General features: G+C 41.6%; 1 protein-coding gene across 1 annotated transcript in view; it reads right to left on the reverse strand.

The window, feature by feature from the left end:
- The window catches only part of elna (elastin a), a 45936-nt gene extending 28505 nt beyond the window's left edge, over nt 1-17431 (reverse strand). The window contains exons 1-5 of the mRNA XM_087851631.1: nt 17148-17431; nt 4988-5056; nt 3248-3295; nt 2100-2180; nt 1867-1896 (exon numbers count right to left, since the gene is read on the reverse strand). Coding sequence (XP_087707757.1) covers nt 1867-1896; nt 2100-2180; nt 3248-3295; nt 4988-5056; nt 17148-17223 — 304 coding nt within the window. The 5' untranslated portion in view covers nt 17224-17431. The remainder of the gene's footprint in view (nt 1-1866; nt 1897-2099; nt 2181-3247; nt 3296-4987; nt 5057-17147) is intronic.
- Nucleotides 17432-19533: the final 2102 nt, after the last annotated feature.

Below are 19533 nucleotides of genomic sequence, written 5' to 3' on the forward strand. Positions count from 1 at the left end.
TAACCTCTATGTTTCTCGTTAACTGCGTTCACGTTGCCTGAAAGTGACAAGAGGCTGGTCGGCGAAAGCCAAGTTTCAGCAATAACGCTATGAGTATTGATTCCACCTTCGCTTGAGGCAGCACAAGAAAAGGGGTCCAACAGCTGTTCATAAGGAGAAAGTTCCTCCTTCCACCTTTCATTGTATTGTCAGAGCTGGATGCTGACAGACTTCACAATTAGTGTAACATTTACAAGGTCTTGCATGAGTTACGCTGCAATTCACTGCAGTCACGCTACTCACATAGCCAGCTGCTGTTCTCCATTACTGCAAAGGCAAGGTGCATATCTGAGGAATGCAATGTCACTGCTTGACTTCATCAGAAGAATGACTGGCAGCTCCTGTTATGTGAGCATGCATCTGAGATTAGCTGACCAGTGTTTGCATTTGTGTGTCCTTAGAAAGACAATCCTTGCTCTTAATATTGAAGATTAATGAAAAACTAAAAACATGTCAGTGAATTTTCACGTGACAGTTGCATGTTCTCTCTGCAGCACAAGCCTGCAGACACTGACCAATGGGATGGATTCTACCTGCCGCTGTGTGAGTCTTACTTACAGGTGAACTGTAGATATACATTTGTGTATTAATGGAGGCTTCATGCTTGTAAGGCTTCAGGCAATATTCCTCTGATGGAAAGGAAAGCAGCTCTGATGGAAACCAACATTCAAAGCTTTGTGAACAGCCATGAAGCGGAACATATTACTGCTCCCCTGAGACTTTAAGTCTTCTTTTCCATTTAAAAAAAAAAGCGTCTTAGCTAAACCCCAGTAATGCACTGTGAGTATTTTCCATACAACAAAGATTAGTATGGATTCAGAGCGGAGCACTGATCTAAAACAAACACGCAAGGAGCTTTTTAAAACATTTCTCACTTCCCTTTTTCTCACCAATTTAATTCCTGCCGTGTACACGGTGAGGAAGAGAGGGGTCTTAAATGCACACAAAAGCGCAATATTTCTCCAGTAATGCTCTGCTGCGCCCGGCCAAAGTCAACTTCCACCAAATGCTGGATATTAGGTCATTTTCACAAAAGTGCTTTCCAGCCTCTCTGGTTGGAGGGTGAGGGTGTGGCACTCCAGAGGGACCCCGCTCCATGTGTTATCAGGACTATAGAACCATTGCTTGGTCCCTTATCTTTCTAAACACAGAGAGGTAGGCTGCGATTGTATCAGCGGTGCTTGGGGGAAATTAAATGATGGCTAAATTTACTAGAGCACCAATGCGGTGCAGACTAAAATACAGCAAAGGAAAATATTTATTGTACAGTATCGGAGAGAAGGGCTGTGGTAAATTTCAACACGGAGGTTTCCAGATATTGTGAGGGTCCAGCTTTACAATAACATTAATCAGTGCTCTGGCACCACTGCTTGGCAGGCCTTGATAGCTGTTTGCACTCTGCCAATCATCACTCCTTAATCCTTTTCATGTAGCAGAGGTAGAGAAATCTGTATGTATGATCCCACCCAGTCAGGATTCCCCAGAGAGATGCCAACCCCACCACCGCAAAAAACCCCAGGGCTGATAAGGACAACCTGCTGACACCCGATGAATAGACTGTCTCTTTAAGGACTGGGTGGGTAAAGGTAATGCAGACCATAGAGTGATTAGATTTCCTTCCTTTCAAGACCATCCAACATGGTGTAAAATCTCCTTATTATTGCAAAACTGCATCATGTGGAAACCGAGCAAAAATAGTGGGTTCAAAATATTTTGTGAAAATGTAGATTGGTGTTAGCTCCATGTAAAAATCAGAGTCTGTTTTAATATCAATAAAATGATAGAATAAAAAAACACAATAACACTAAAAAAAATGTTCCAGCTTACCTGGTTTAGGGGCCTTTCCACCTTGTCCTGCTGAAGTCAAAGCAAACATAATATGCGAGGACTGTGTGATTATCTGATTGTGACATAATTTGTTAAACTGTTTTAACACAAACGGACAGCTATGACTTAAGATGCCGAAATGCTTTGCCTGATTATGTGTAATGACAGCGGCTCCTAAAGGCAGGCGCATTGCTGGTCGACAGCTAAATCAATTAAGCGCAGTTGCTTCATACCTGCTGGCAATCCTGCAATGACCTGGCCACCTGCCCCTGGCACGAACAGGCCTCGGCCTCCACCTCCTCCTGCATAACCTCCTGACAGAAACAGCAGATGATGATAAAAGTGATGACAACATTAATGATAGGCTGATCACGGTCGCACTGCTGTGTTTGTTTCTGTAGCGATCTCGTGTCATGTCGTCATTTTGCCCTCATCGTTACCATTTGGAGATGGCTGATAATTATCACGGTAATCATTGTTAAAGACCACTGCGCGCATATAAGAGAAAACTCATAATGCCTTCCAGCAAAAAGGCTTATTAAAAGCGGTCAGCCCTCAAACACATTGTTTTACTGCCTCAGCAATATCCCTTGGATTTAATTAATCTTAGCTTGTGGTGGCGTGACAAGGAAGTCTCACCAGTTGTTTCCCCTGATCGGGCCGAACCAAATCCGAGCGCTGACAGGGAAATTTGTCTCAAGGACAAGGACTGTTTCTTATGGAACTAATGTTACACTGTTGCATGCTTATTGTCGTAAACTTAATGTGCGCATAGACCTCAAATAGCATTAGCATAAAATATAGCAAAAAAAAAGAAAGAAAAAGGTGCACAAGGTCAAACTTGTTCAGCAAATGGGAGCCGAAGCCCTGTCAGGGTACTACACAGGGTGTGTAAAGCTGCTGCTAAAATTGTGTGTGTGAGTATCTGCTGCTGATGTGTGAAATGACAATCACCAGACTGAATACCTGTGCCTGCAATGACACTACTTTCTCGATTTAAAGAAACTTACATGGAAAATATCTATGATTTAGGCTGAGCCGAATGAAAGACTCTCTTCAAAGAGCGGCCTAGATGATGCTGAAGCTTATTAAAAATGTATAAATATTAATCAGTAGCTGGAAGGCAATGAGTTAAACCAAGCTGAATTCATCATAAAATCACCTTGATCCATGCACAGCTCCATGAGGCTAAAAAACAATTCTTCCAATATACATATTTGAAGTAGACTTTTATGATATAATTTTGTTTAATTTGTCCATCACAGACAGAGACATGAATGCTCTGGTTCATGATAAACCAGATGCAATTCTTGAGAAGTTATTTTTATTTATTTTTTTGGGGGGGGGGGGAGTCATAAATCAAAAAATCTCTTCTACTCACCTGCAGCTTTAGCTGGTTTATAGCCCGCTGGGAACCCTCCAGCAGCCCCTAGTAAAATAACAGTCATACAACTATTGATTTATGGTTTGCCTACATGTAGTAAGGTAATGGACAGTTTATCATCATGCCAGCTGACTTGTGTCATAAGTTCTGTCAGGACACCAGGAGTGTCTTGTGGCATCTTCTGAGGGTTACTACATACTTGCATATAAGTTTTTATATCACGATGAAGCACGGTCACATAAGTTCGCTTGTGAGGTTCAAAATCTATGTTCCTTTTCCAGAAATGACAATGCTGCACATGCATACATTGAGGTATATGCTATAAACCACTGAATGCATGTGCTCATACATTGATTGTATGCAGTCAAGTTTTGCACAGGACTCCATGCAGTCTGGTGAAAAATCGAGTATGCCCCATGATTCGATAGCTTATAGAGCCAACTTTAGCAGCAATAACTTGAAGTAATCATTTTCAGTGTGACTTTATCAGCCCCTCACATCGTTGCAGAGGAATTTTGGCTCACTCTCCTGTACAAGGTTGCTTCAGTTCACTGAAGTTTGCAGTCATTTGTTTATGCGCGGCTCTATTAAGGTTCCACCACAGCATTTCAGTCAGGTTGAGGTCTGGATTTTGACTGGGTCAATGCAGCACCTTAATTTTTTTCTTTTTTCAACCGTTCTGTTGTAAATGTTTTGGGATCACTGTCCTGTTGCATGACCCAGTTTGAGCTAAGCTTTAGCTGTTTGACAGATGGCCCCACATCTGACTCTAGAATACTTTGAGACAGAAGAGTTCAGGGTCGACTCTGTGACTTCAAGGTGCCCAAGTCCTGTGGCTACAAAATAAACCGAAATCATCCCACCTGCACCACGGTGGTATGATGTGTTTGATATGCTGTGTTTGGTTTTCAGCAGACACAATGCTGTGCGTTAAGGCCAAGCATTTCTACTTTGGCTCGAAGGAAATTGTTCCTGAAATCTTGTGGTTTGTTCAAATGCAGCTTTGCAAGCCTAAGCCATGCTGTCATGTTTATTTTAGAGAGAAGACGCTTTCTTCAGGCAACCTTTGGAAATGGTCACACTTCCTGATGAGCGGTTAATTATATGCATTTGATTAGCAGCACCTGGCTCCTCCTTACCTTATTAATTCTTCTGGAGGCAGTAAGAGTGTGCTTTGACAGGACTGCATGAAGTCATGTGAAAACTTTCTTTTTCACATGAGTGTATATTTTTGAGTACATACAACAAGAGAAAAGGATGATTACATGTCACAAACATGCACATTTTCACCCTTGAAAGACTTTTTGGGTTAAATATTTACTCAGACAGTTTCAGACTTTCCAGTTTATGCTTTTGACAGAAACAGACCCCTTAGGTTTCAGTTATAAATAAGAACGTTAAATCTGTGTGAGCCACTTTCAGTCATTTGAATCATCAGTGCCAAGACTTAACTATCAACTCAGCTTTGAAGTTTGATGACAAAGCACTGTAGAGTGCTATGTTTCTTATATACTTTTGCACATAATACTGCAAGTGTCTTTTTTTTTTAGTCAATTGCATGTTCACATTGCAGTGATTCTTATACTACTATTTCTTTTAGTTAAACTTCTGCTCCACGGTAGTTCAATTTACCTCTCATACCTTTTCTAAAGAGAAGCAGACTTTGTTTATAGTGGCTGCGTTCTGGATGTTTTTTTGTTTTTAAATTGTGCAGACACTCGGTGGATGCTCTTTTACCTGGAAAGAATCCAGTTCCTGTTCCAACGCCTCCTGGTCCTAACCCAGCACCAGGTGGTAGATACACACCTGGAGCACACATCAGAAAAAGCAAGAAGTTATCTTCTATCACAAACACATGTGACACTAACTAGAAATATGGGCATGCAGCCATTTTTTTTTAAAGCACATTGCTTCTAATAGCATTTCTAAACAAATAGCTCATTTATTGGACAAACACTCTTAAACACTTCCATCATCTGTGACCCATAAAGCAAAAATGGAATCCGTCCCTGGTATACACATCCGCCCCAGGTTGCAGAAATTAAATGAAACGTGCACAAAGCCGCTCCAGCCGAATCCACAGTGAAAGGGAAACTTTATAAGTTTGATGAGGAGAAAATTCAAATCGTTTTCATACTGATGAGGTACTGCAGTTGGAAACTTTCTTTCTGAATCCTAGTGCACCACTCTGGATACCCACAACCCCCACCTGCATCCCCTAGCCTTATTTTTCGCCTGATTTTTGGCTGCAACTCTGAGTAACTCCTGAGATGGTCGTTCTGGATCCCAGACATGGTGGCCTCATGTGTGCAAGGAACAACAAGAGAAATAAAAAGAAATGGAGACTTTAAAAAAAATGAGTTGTTCTGGGAGGACTAACAGCTAAATCCAACGGGACCGGTGAGCTAAAGCCAAAATTACAAGTAATATTTTTTGAGGGGAAAACCTGGTTTATATCACAAAAACACAATGTAAATGAGAGAATGTGGCTGTAAGACCACTATGTTTAATGGCTCTTACATGTGTTGGAAGGCAATTTAATTTAAAACACATGTCAAAGGCGTTCATGTGTTTATTAGAGAATACCCTTTGAAAAGTGGGCTTTCGGTTCCGTCCACTGAGTGAGGCCATTAGAAGAGGAACATTACAAGGTATTACTGTCCAAGCTGGATGAATCGAAGTTCATCACACATGCCACAAAAAAAGCCCAAAACCAAAACCAAAAAACCCAGCCCATGCATTTTATCAAGTACGCCAGATTGAAGAAAGCGCTAACAACCTGTGATATATTTTTAATTTGTGCAACTGTATTATCAGTTTTGCAGCTGAGGCTAATAAAGCAGTGCTAATCAGTGGGGGGAACTAGTGAAGTGCAAAGTCCTAGAGGATGATGCAGGAACCACCTGGACTGGAAGAAGAAGATATTTTTTTAACACACAGCTGGATTATTAAATTACAAGCAAACTATGTATGAAAATCTTTAATTTAAATGTACTGACGCAGCTGTAAGTGGTTTGCCGTGAAGCTATGGACAACAGTGTCACACTCATTCAGATACTTTGCAACTGTGCTGATAGTTAAGGGGTAAACACGATTGTTTATGATGAAGAGATAAAATGTTGTGTTGAGCAAAAAGTAATGCGCCAAGAAAGGTCTTATAACCCCTGTGGTTGTCTGCAGTGTAGGACAAATGATAGGGTGTCTCTTAACTTATGCTCGCTGGAAGGATCAGAGTGCTGGACTGATCACATTTCTGGAGGTTTGGCCTTGCAGACTGAAACAAAAAAGTGCTGTGTATTAATTTGAAATGCAGTGCACATGTTTGTCTGTCTCTATCAGTTTGCCCATGCCTGTGGCTCCATGGCATAGAGCTCAAGTGCAAGGCACTACACAGTGGACGCACAGTTATTGTTCTCAATCTTGCGCCTTCATTTAGCAATCAAAAGGAGGATTTCCTGTGCTGGCATTGTAAGTGAGGCAGGACGGATTGCGGGTCTGCTCCAGTTTTCCTTCTGCTTAGAATCCAGTCGTGCTACTGTACCACATCCACAGAGTGCACCGGGTTCACCAAGACCGTGCATCCAAATAAGGCCCAAACTGACCTCTGCCAAGTGCCCTGACCTACGTCAATAAATTTGAAGATTTCTTCATGATTTTCTTAATCATCACCATCATCATGTGCTTATGTTCCTCATGAACTCAGCCAGGTCATGGGAATGTGTTGGAATGTGTTTGGAGGACAAGACTGACTCGGAGAGCAAGCAGGATTTAGACTGTACAGTCAAGTTTGCTGGGTGTTTGTGACGTGCATGGTGTTGAGAAAAGAAGACTGGTGGCCCCGCAAAAGCCCCTCTCCGCTTTTTTTAGAGTAAAAGCTAAAAGGTAATCATAACAAATGTAATTTTATGTGTAGAAACCTTCTTGGTACAGGTTATCTCCACTGGAACAGAAGAAGTTGTGACAACTTTGGATAAATAAGAAGGGGAAAAGAAAATATTAATAAATTACTGGCTGCTGTGTAAATAAGCTTTCTTGTTATCAGTTAAATATTAGTGACTGTTACAACCTAAATAGGGTGCACAGAGTGTATTTTGTTCTGTAGAGTGCTCTGTGCATATTAAGAGGGTGATGATGTACATGCACTCACAGGAACCCTGGCAGCAATTTTGACTTGTCACCAGTTTCACTTTGAACTTGAATGTGGTCCAGCTGTGGGACTCTTAGTCAATGGGTTGTCAGTAAGCTAGTCATCAACAAAGTACAAAGTTCATTATCTGGTGGCGAGATCCTCAGACTTCCTGCGGTATTTTGCATGCTAATCACAGAAGACGATGTTAAGATTAAAGCACAAAATTCTAGTTTTCTCTTCATAAAGGAAGATGGAGCTTGCCTCACTGTGGTTCACCACATTAAATAATTCAGCCTGCCAGCAGGAATAGCTATTGCTGCATCTCTTTTGAGTGTAACATAAAGGAGCAACATTTAGAGCAATCACTCCACCCACCACAAAGGCAAAGACATAATAATTCGCCACTTTCACCTAACATGGTGTCTAAGGGCCTGCCAGATATGAATCACCCTTACGCCACATTTTGGAGGCAGGGGGACTGAAGACAAGCAGTGAAACCTGTCAAGAGATGTCAAGAAAGTTTTTGATGTGGTGTAGCCAGTAAACTAGGCGACTCCGAGCTACACTTCAGTGGTTAACTTTGCAAAAAATAAAGACAGAGAAGCAAAAGAAGTCACTTTTGTACTGTCTGTAACCCTCAGGATAATTGCTAACATCCAAATCTACACAGACTGATCAGTCATAACATAAAACACAGCCTATTATCCTCATTTTCACCTCCATCATTTGATTCTTGGACTGTACGAGAGGATTTTTTTCATCATTTACGCAATAATCCCTATCCTGAGGTTTTGGTGCACACAGCTTATCCACTGTCTGAAATAAGCTGTTTTTTTTTTTTTAGCACTTTAAGCAAACATTCTTCTGATTGGCTGCCTCTGATTAACAAAAGCGCAAGTGGGACTACTGTGTGAGATAGACCTCGAGCATAGTTTATAGTCTGTCTGTGTAGGTTCTTAGTCATTCAAGTCATAGTAGTCTATGGAGTTTAGAAAGAAAGTGACTGGACTTCTTTAATTTTCGTGATGATGTTTCACCTCTTTATGGAAGCCCGTTTCCACCACACAGAAAAAAAAAAAGGATCCATAACTCGAAATTTTGAGAAGTAGACTTATTAACTCGAAATTTCGACTTATTAACTCGAAATTTTGTCTTATTAACTCAAAATTTTGGAAAAGTAGCTTGAAATGTTGACTTACTTTTCTCAAAATTTTGATTTAATAACTCAAAATTTTGAGTTAGCGCTGCCAATCAGTAATCTACATGAATTACGTAATTTCTTTGTTACCCGGAAGCCCTCAGCTACAAATGCTACAGCTAAGCTACAAGTATTACAGCCAGTCATGAATGCACAAATTGCTGATTATTTTCAGTGTGGCTTCACAAATGATGAAATCCTTGTGTTATTATACTGAATCACATGGTGTTACCATCAGCAAACGTACTCTCGAAAGTGCCAATTTGTTGAGATCCGGCTTTGAGTGCGCATTCCACGTAGCTTACTGATGGGCAGAGCTAACTCGAAATTTCGAGTTAATTTTCTCAAAATTTCAAGTTAATAAGTCGAATTTCCGAGAAAATAAGTCGAAATTTCGAGTTATGGATAGGGATGGGTATCGAAACCCAGTTTTTGTTGAGAACCGGTTCCCACTGTTTCAATTCCTTGGAATTGTTTGCCATTTTTGCAAACGATTCCCTTATCGATTCCAGTCGCCCTGAATGACGTCACCACGTTGCATCATTTACCTGGCAGGAAACATGGCGCCAAACGCTCAGAAGTTTGGTCATACTTTACGAGAACGGATGACAACAGGGCAACTTGCAATACTTGCAAAGTAGATATTTCATTTAAGGGAGGAAACACTACGAATATGCAAAAGCATTTGCTCACAAAACACGCGATAACCTTAAATGAATGTCGTGTTTTTAATTCCGCTCCGGACTCGTGAATCTCAACCCAGCAGCAGCGGTAACCTTTGCACGTCCTCTCCCGTTAATGCGGCAGGTAAATAATCAACTAACAGTGCATATTATGTTAGCGCGATCTGCCTTATTACAAAACCTGCCATTACTGTGCATTTAGGTGTCCATGATGAGAGAGACAGACAGAGTCTGGCTCAGATGCTGGCAGTTCTCGCTGCAGTCTACCGTTAGCGTCTCCTTTCAGGCCAGGATAGACGAATGTCACCGAGCAGTGACTAAGTTTGTGGTAAAAGGCTTGCACCCATTTGCAACAACAGATGAACCTCCTGTTGCTCGCCGATGCATCCACCAGAGCGTAGAAAAACAAGTAGATGTAAAAAAAAGTGCTTGTATGAATGAGTGGAGTTCTCTGCTGCTCTGCCAGTCTAACAATATGCTCACTAGGTTAATTGCTGATTCTAAATTGGCCGTAGTGTAGGTGTTGATGTCAGAGTGAGCGTGTGTCTTTGTGTTAGGCCTGTGTCAAATAATGGACCTGATCTGGGGTTACCTAGCCTCTGGACCTATGGCAGCATGAATAGGCTACAGCTAACTCATCACTCCTAGCTAAGGGAAAAACAGCTAATAAAAAAAAGTTTTTGGATAATCAAATTGTAGAGTGGTCCCTCTTGCTGCCAAAACAACACCTAGTCAGCATCATAGACAGGGGAGACAGGGGATCCATAGGGCTATCCTGCGCTCCCTGACACTGGGATATGGATTGTGGTGTGGGGCCTTTCTGGGTCCAGCTTTTTCTGATGTTTCTCACAGATGCTCAATTGGAAAGGGATTTGGAAGTTTGGAGGCCAGGTCAATGCAAGGACCTAAGATTCCCCAGCAGATTATTGTACTGCAGCAAAATGCTCAACATTATTCACTTTACCTACAGGGACCCCTGTGAGTAGCTTAACACACAGTTCTAGACTGTGCATTTATGTACCCCATTACAACATGTAGTGTTCCTCACCCTGTCATGTATTCTGTTATTTTAGTGATTGGCAACATTTCCTAGACTCCCTAAGAGAGGGACACGTTTCTTACAAAGGTGTCAGAAGTGTCATTAGTCAGATTTTTATTACTTTTTAAAGTAGCCACTGTTTTATAAGACAGTTTCTTATCGGTAGCTCAAGGCGCACCACTTCTTTAAAACGTTTGCTTCCAGTTTTATATAAATCACAGCCAAGTTGCAGCTGTGTGGAAAATCTCAACCTCACATCATTTATATTTTTACCTTATGCAAGGAAAATAATACTTTCTAAACTTGTGTATCAGCAGTGAGGGTTGCTTCAAGCGTGAAAATCTTGTCAACACTTGACATTCAAACTCTGACGAGAGTTGATTATTTTGTTTCCAGGGAATTTGCATTTGCATTTACGGAGAACAGAGAGGACAATCTGTGAAAAGCCTGAAGGCTTAGATAGAAATCATTTTCACACGCGTCCACATATGTGGACGTAGTGTTTTGGGTTTGCCTAATTCCCTTGTTTTGAGTTTCATTAAAATGACGTAGTTCACTAGACACAAGCTAACAAGTGGAAAGGCCCACATCCAGATATGTTTAGCTTTGCCTAATGTCACGTTTTGAGTGTCAGCCTGGAAATTAAAAAGTGACATGTTTATCAGCTGTTCAGCTGGCAAGATAATTTATTTGATGTATTGCCTGAGCATCAAAACTGGCAGCAAAGCCTTCCATTGTAATTCATGAATTTATCACATATTATAGCCTAAGTGGAAAATGTACACTGGCTTACACACTTGATTTTTATGAGGATATGGGTTACTGGGCCCAAAAATAATGACTGGCTCGTAGAGAAGGTAGGAAATTGTAAGTCAGATCTTGTTTTGTTACTAAATCAAACCAAAACCAATGACAGTTTTTTCCAAAGTACCACCCAAGTTAATTGCAGTTTTTACAATTGCTCTTTGAAAGATCTTAGTCTTACTTCATTTACAACAAGCTGGGTGAGTAATGTGACATTTCCCTGACCCTGTGCTGTGGCTGTTTAATAATTGGTCATCGGAGTTGATTGAGCAATTTGCCTGACTTGTGCATGCAAAACACGCTTATGTGTGTGAGTACACACGCACACGCGCGCGCACACACACGCGTGACCTCGTAAACAGTTAATGAAGGCATTCCCTTCATAAAAGGCTTACAGAGCCATTACCATTGTGTTCACAGTGCATAGTTTGTGAAGTATTGGCAGATCTGGACAGTGTTTACATCACATTTACACGATTCTGCGCCTGTATTTCTATCGCTTTAGATAAAATTTCAAAATGTTTTGGCAAACTAGCAGCTGTTTGCTGTATTCACATCATGTATCCAAAACCGCTGTCCCAGAAGAGGAGGTTTGGTTCTCTCTTTATGGAAAGCTCTCGTAGTGCAACCCAAGGAGCACTGCAGTGAAGCAAACACTGCGGTTCCTGGCACTCTTACATCTCCTGTTATCAGACACATGACAGCTGGCCAATCAGTCAGTCATTCCACTATTTTTGCACTATTTTCCAAAACATGTTGGAAAAATGTGAGAAGCAGTTCAGAAAATGAAATTTTTCAAAGTTAAAATCTATGTTAGTCTCACCCCCAACAGATTTCAACTTCCCTTTCTACGGTTTGCCATCTTGTTTCAGTGACTGAAGTGAAACATAAGCATGTGGTGAGCAGAATTTTAACAACTCACAAGACCAGATTTCAGTCCTGTCAGGGTTCACCTTCTGGTGGCTCTAGTGAAGCTTTCTACTGGAAGCTGACAGGGTATCATTACAAGATTAGGAAAGTCATGCCTTTGAAACCAAACATGGGTTTGGAGCAGCTGCTGTGGGCTCTCCTGTGTGAGGATTGCAAACGTGAGCATTGCGGAGGAAACTGGGCCGTGGTTGGAGATAACCATCGACCATGTGAAATCACTACAAGCTAATGGAACAAGTTGTTCATGTTATGACTCCCCTCCAAAATCTGATTTATGTGATTGTTGGTTCCACTGGTTGATACAGAGTTACAAATGAAATGTTAAAAGGACCATAAATGACTAAAATCATTATCCACTGTTTGCAATGTTCGAAAATGTGTTGCCTGCATTTCTTTTGACTTGGTAAAAACCAAGTTAACTGATGGGACACCTGAACATAACACCATTGTGAATTGTACTGACTAAAATATAGTTTAAGATATGATAAAAGTTTTGTTTCACAAAATGTGTTGTGCTTTGCAAAGAAATCCCCTATAAAGTAATGAAAAGGAGGGTTTTCACAGGACCCACTGCAGCATTTCAGTCATGTTTAGGCATAGACTTTGGGCCATTGCAACACTTGTTTCCATTCTTTTGTGCTTGGGATCACTGTCCTGTTGCATGGTCAATTGGAGATTAAGTATCGGAATTTCAGGAGCGCGACCACGCCTCCAAATATGCTCCTTCCAGTTCTCATCTGTATAGGTTCTCCCAGTTCTACAAGCTGTTCATTCTCGTTTACGTGCCCCACCCTCCCTTACCTTTTCAATTTTTTAACTTCTTCACTTCTATTTAGTACATGGGGATCTGCCAAGCCCAGGAGCAGCAGCCAGTCCCCTTCGAGCCTTTCCCCAAACTGCAGCTCAATTCATGTCCAAGCATTCACCTTTACTTACTAAAATGCTGTCAAACTTAAAATCAGGACGTGGACCTAGCTAGTGAAATAACGGGTTTTAGCTGTCGGACAGACGGCCTGACATTTGACTCTAGAATATTTTGTTGTACAGAGGAGTTCATGGTGCCCAGGCTCAGTAGTTGCAACACAAGCTAAAATCATCATCTTTCTACCAGGACTGTGATTTTTGTGCTGATAGCTGTGTTTGGGTTTTACCAAACGTGGCGCCATGCATTATGGTTTGCAGACCTGTAAACCTAAGCTGTTCAAGTCTGAAACTTTAACATTGAATGTACTAACTGAGGCATGTACAGTCTGAGATGTTGCTCTTGGGTTTGTTGCAGTCTCTCTGAGGATTGCACAGGCTGTCCTTGGTGTTAACTTGCTGGAACTGATCACAATGCTGGAAGATGGCATTGTGTTAACACACACACCTGAAAGCTTCAGACCAGCAAACTGAAAAAACTTCTGCTTTTATAGACATGCTCACATTTGCTGCTGATCAGTTAATAAAGTGCATTTGATTACTGCAACTTACCCTTATTGTTATGAAATTAGTAAAGGTGTATTTGATTTTAGATAGGACTACATATTGTGAATAACCCAAAACAAACCCCCCCCCCCAAAAAAAAAAAAAAAAAAAAATCAATCACAACACAGGATACATTGTTTCACCGCAGAGGACTTTGATGATTTTGATTGACCTCATGTGATGCATTTGATTAAAATGATAGTTTATTTCCATTTTTTCCTCATCTGCTCATCCTCTTTTGTGTCTTTTTAAATAAAAAAAAATAGTGCTGTCGTGGTGTTTGTTGTAAACCTAAAAGAAGGTTGTTGTAAACCTAAAAGAAGAAGTTGGACATCAGCCGTGGTGGCCGAAGATGAAAAAATTCCTGACTGGAGCCACTTCAGATTGTTGGCCCGGTAAGATTGCACCTACCAGCTCGCAGCCTGGTGAGGGCTGCTTGCATAGTGGCTGGAATGAATCATCGGAGATAATGCGCCTCTTTGTTGAACACTTGGCACTCCTCGATTGCAGACCAAACATCTGACTGGAAGATGCTCAGACTGACATTTACACACAAAGAGTAAGAGCTAAACAAATTATTGATATGTTTTTGTAGCAGTGGTGAGAAGTGACTACTATCCAAAACCTGTAGGCATTTAAATCGTAACACATTGGGTTTGCAAAGCAGTGAGTCAGAGAAAGAATTGGTTTCCATTAAACTGTGTCCTGGGTTTATAAAGTCAAGACTGGTAGTGAAAAAAAAGAAGTGCAAGAACTAAGAGGTTGTTCCCTGGATATTAGCAGTGCATTATTCTTCAAATAATACAACATAATGTGTATTAAAACAACTCATCCATCCTAAACCTCTGCTCCAATTTGTGTAACCTTCTTAACAGTAGTTATGGTTAAAAAAAAAAAAAAAAAAAAAAAAAAAAAAGAGCGATAAGAAAGCCAACATGTCAGTAATCGCTCCTGGCTTTGTGCTTTGATGCAGAGAGTGACTTTGCAAAACCTCTTTGATGTAAAACATGGATGGAATTGTACAATTCCCTAACACTTTCTCAGGAAATGCACCAGAGTGGGACATGTATACATGGAATAAAAGTTCTTTCACAATAACAAACCAATCAGTGCTTGTAACTAAACAGCTTCTATCCAAATGTGTACTGAATGAAGTCACCTCGCTGGAAATTACACCAAACCGCTCAACGTCAACAAATTAAAATGCTTGTGTGGCTCCAGCTAGAGAGAAGCAGGAGAAGAACCTTGTTGGAAAAATCTCCCCCCCGCCACCAAAAAACCTGCATCTTGTTCAGACGGGACTTCAAATAGACTGCTTCAGTAATTGCAGAGTAGAGCTGTTGAGCGCTGGGAGCACCTATATGTCACATTAATCCAGTATACTGTGGTTGGCAACCCACCCCACCAGAGGAGGGATTAAAGCCAAAGAAGTGTTCACAGCACATGCTACCAATAAAGTAGTGCATCGAGTTTAGGTACCCACCAGTAACTCTCAGGTACTGCTGCATGTCAACACTGGTGTTTTGGCTTTTGCATGGCAGTCCACTCTGCAATGCATTTAAGTTCACCTAGAGCCAGGCGACTGGCACCGATTAATGTATTATATTCCTCGAGGCTGATCATGACTAATGCCAAATGAGTGGAACTGGCTTCCAGCAGCACTAAAGAAAAGAAAAATCCCAAACTCCTGAATTCCTTGGACACTTTGAAGGAAGAAAACTACTCCCCCGCCCCCCCCCCCTTTTTTTTTTTTATCAGAGCTCACAGCCAAGTCCTGCCAATCAGAGTTGTGCCATTAACTCTGTCCTTGTTTGTCCTTGAAGAAAAGCTCAAAACGTGGCACAGGCCAGTTAAATTGTTTTATGGTCTGTGTGAATGCAACATATGGACTGAGGTACTTGAGATACTTAAAACCATAGCTAGTGTTCTATAGGACGCATTGTTTAAAAAGCTTCAAGTTGGTCTGCCCCTTTCATCATATGAGGGAGATCCAAACAAACAAACTATAGTAACTGTATATTTCCTCCAGTACCATTTCTCATTTACATTTGTTGACTGAAGTTATTCAGAGAGGGTTGTCAGTCCACCATAATTCAAAGCGTAAATTTGTCAAGCACAAGAGGCATTTTCTGGGCAGAACCGTTAAATGGGTGGATTGGGTGTTAATGAGGTTCGTGTTACTCACAGATAATTTACCCTTGGACTGTGCCCAGAAGGTTTTTTCAGGTTAGAGTGCACAGACACAGATGGAACTAGTTTGAGCACCACAGAAATGTTTGAAATTGATAGATTCAACACTCATCTTGAGATCAAAGTTGCGCTGCTATTGATATTTGCTGGCTCCTTTACCTGCTATATATTTTTCATGAGAGTACCTCAAAATCTCCATAGAAATGCACCTGGCACCGAGAAGACATGATGGATGTGCCATGAGGCAGAGCGGATAAAGAAATTCTACAATCAGATGAAGACAGCTAGAAAAATTGAGACTTTACATGGACAAAATATTTATTTTAGGACTCTAACAGCATAGCCATAATGCATCTAAAAGTACACTTGGACACTGGGAGATAAGGAATATAAACAGCTGTAACTTTTAAGCAAATAAATACAACAACAAATGGCCTACAGCATACCCAGTCCCAGATGCTTGACATGTTTTCCAGTTGGGGACTGAATAACTCAGAATCTCAGCCAAATCCCAGACTAAGAAGCAATCAAAGCAATGCAGGCAGAGGAGAGAAAGCAAACTCACTAGCTGAATGATAGTGGGAGGCAAACTCTCTCCCTTTCAGTCTGAAACTGATAAGTCTCAACGTCAAACTGCACTTGAAACTAGCTCCTCGGCTCTGTACACACACATGCTACAAGAGCTGCGGAAAGCTTTTAGAGTCACTCTCACATTCACTCTGTCCAACGCAGGAGTTCATCAGGAGTGAATCAGAAGTATGTGTTTTTTCCTGAGTAGAAAGAAGAGCCAGCTGGAGCCTCCTCTTACATTTTTTGGATTGGATCTGCAGCCATATAAACATAAGCACGCATATGGATAGGTGTGCACACAGGAGCCAGTTCAAGCGTTTGAAATGCATTAAAACACATGCATGTGATGGAGACTTGAGGGGCGTCTTGTTATGGTTTAGATTTAGATTGCACAATAATAATGATGCAATAGGGGAGTGCAATCATTAAGATAAATATGTGGCTTTTAAAACTTAATATTTAAACTCATGGGACAGAAGTGTGAAGTCATAGACAGCATGTACGTGCACACGTTTCGCAAACATGAAACATAAAATAAGAACTCTTTTCTATATAGATTGTATTGTGGGAATTAATAAAAATCAAATGAGCAGCAGTCATCAATAAATTAGCAAATCAAGCATACTAAGCAATATAATGCAGAGCTCTTTTTAAATTAACATTTTTATTTTGCACAAGTTTAACATCGGATGCAAACAATATCAATTTTAGTTATTATATAAAGCCTTTATATGTACTTCTTGCTGCCTTGTGGCTAATAAACATCAGCAGACATTTTGATGACTGAGGATTTTAAGTTTAGGAACAAAACTTTTTTGCACCTGTTCTAAACCTTTGATTGATGCAGCAATAATTATGACTCCATTCACCTGCGGTTATGCACTTACCTCCTTGAAGAGAGGGTTGAATCAGTGCTAAGAGGAAGAGTCCACAGAAGAGCAACAGAATGTTTCTGTTAGCCATCTCGCTCCAAAATGCACCACCCCTCTCCCGATCAGCTGGTTTTATTCTCTTCTGGCTAATTACCACTAGCCCCGAAGTCTCAAAGAGTGATGAAAAAAAAAGAAGCAGGGGGAGGGTGAAAAAAGGGAAAAGCTCAACGTAATTATGAGAGGGCAAACACTCTAGTTCAGTGGATCACTTTGCTTTATTTCCTCGTCTATGTCTGGTGTTGCTGTTTTTATTCTGGTCACTCCTGCCAGCAGCACAGACGCTCCTGCCAGCAAGGAGAGGGAGAGAGAGAGAGCAAGAGACATACACACAGATACAGAGAGGGAGAGGGAGCAAGAAAGACCCCCATCCAGAAGGAATTGAATTGACTGCCAAGCATTTGCACGGATACAGAGCATACTTATTTGTTACAGACTGAGGAAGAGCAAACAACAAACCCAGATAATTACCTGCGCTCGGTGGCTTTAATTTTCAGCTCGTTGCTTTTCAACACTTGCAGTGCCACGAGCTTGCAACTCTTTTAACCAAGCAATCACAAAAACCTGAGGATAGAGGGTGAAAAGAAACACAGCAAGAGTCAGCATCTTTCCACCAAATATAAGAGCCACATATTAAAAATGTCCCTGGCTCCAAAAACAGCTGGGAAAACTGAAACATGCTGTGCCCGGCAACCTGCGATGCAAAAGGCAGGAATCGTCACTCAAAGATGACACCGTGTGAAGAAGCCAAGGATGATGTTTCTTAGGAGCTATTCGATGTCTCAGAAAGTTCATGAGGACATGTCAGGCTTCCGGGTTGATGTAATTGTGCTCCTTAAATAGTGACGTTTTTATTTGTGCCCCTGATAACTTTGGTGGCTTTACATTTAATCAGCTGTTCAACCTAAATAAGTTGGTTGTCTTGTACGATCCTGTTTTTAAAACTTTTATTGCCTGAGCAAACCATCCCTGGATCAAATTCAGTTCAGTTTGGTTTGATCTATATAGACATACAATAACTGTCTCTGTCATGAACCAACAGGTTCGATCAGGAAAGTGGACCCAAAAATGCAGACAAACACGGGCGAGGAATGCTTACAGTGAATTTTAATCGAAAAAGTGACCTAATGTGACAAGGGGGGGCCAATCAGGCTAGTTGCAGGGACGGGGAGGAGGTCAGTGAGCCGCGGGAATATTCTGTAACAGAGGAGGAGGTAGTTATAATCGGAAGGGAAAACTGGAGCATAGATAACTAGAAACTGGAGAATTGTTCGCCTTACTGTGCCAGTCCGGGTTAGAATCACTGAGGGGAGGGGAGAGGTCCGTGGAAAGCGTCTGGAGGGTCCCAAGCTGAAGTGTGGGGGTTGGAGGGCAAGCGGACGAGTAGGCAGGGAGGCGGGGACTGTCCCCGTGAGGTGAAAGCCAGGATAGGAACTCCGCTGTACGAAGGGAAGACAGAAATGACTCCGAGAGCTAAGTCACACAAGGAAAACCACAAAGGGAAACGTCATTTACCACCGAGACGGGTAGAACAAACTGGCACGGAGGAGCCGGTTGAGACAGCTGAAGTAGGTCTCCAGCTGATTGCTCGCAGCTGAGGCTCAGTTGAAGCACCGAAGTCCCCGCCCCAAAGGGATGGTACAGCAGCCACAGAAGGAGACACCCTCCAGGTACCCCCACGGACCATGACAGTCTCGCCACTCTCGCCATTTCATTTGAGCAAGCCAATGGCGAGAGTGGGAAGGAAAAACTCCCTTTTAACTGGAAGAAACTCTCTCAGGAAAGGGGAAACCATCTGTTGTCACTGGTTAGAGGGGATGGGGGGAAGACCGGAGAAAAGACACTTTGGAAGAGAGCCCGAGATAAATAATAACTAATGATTAAATGCAAAGTGGTGTGTAAACGCATAGAAAAAGAAAAAGGAGAAGAAGAAATGTTCAGTGCATCATTAGAAGCCACCAGCAGCCTAGGCCTATTGCAGTGTAACTAAGGGAGGATACAGGGTCACCCAATCCAACACTAACTTGATCTTTTGTGAAAAAGGAAAAGGATCACCCTACACTCTACAAAAAGTCCAGAAGGCTGCTACAAGGCTTCTTATTAGGTCATGTGACAAAGTTTAAGGCTTAGTTCAAGATTTTGGTGATCACTTCCTGAACTCAGCATGGTGGCACCGTGGTTAGCACTGTTCTCTTACAGCAAAAAGGTTCTGGGTTTGAATCCACCATCTGACCAGTGCTTTTCTGTGAGGAGTTTGCATGTTTTCCCCATGTTTGTGTGGGTTCTCCCTGTGTACTAACCTTTCTCACGTAGCTCAAAAACATGCAGTTAGGGTTGTTAGGTT

The sequence above is a fragment of the Neolamprologus brichardi genome, chromosome 14 (assembly GCF_056152115.1).
Source record: "Neolamprologus brichardi isolate AB-2024 chromosome 14, ASM5615211v1, whole genome shotgun sequence".
Lineage (NCBI taxonomy): Eukaryota > Metazoa > Chordata > Actinopteri > Cichliformes > Cichlidae > Neolamprologus > Neolamprologus brichardi.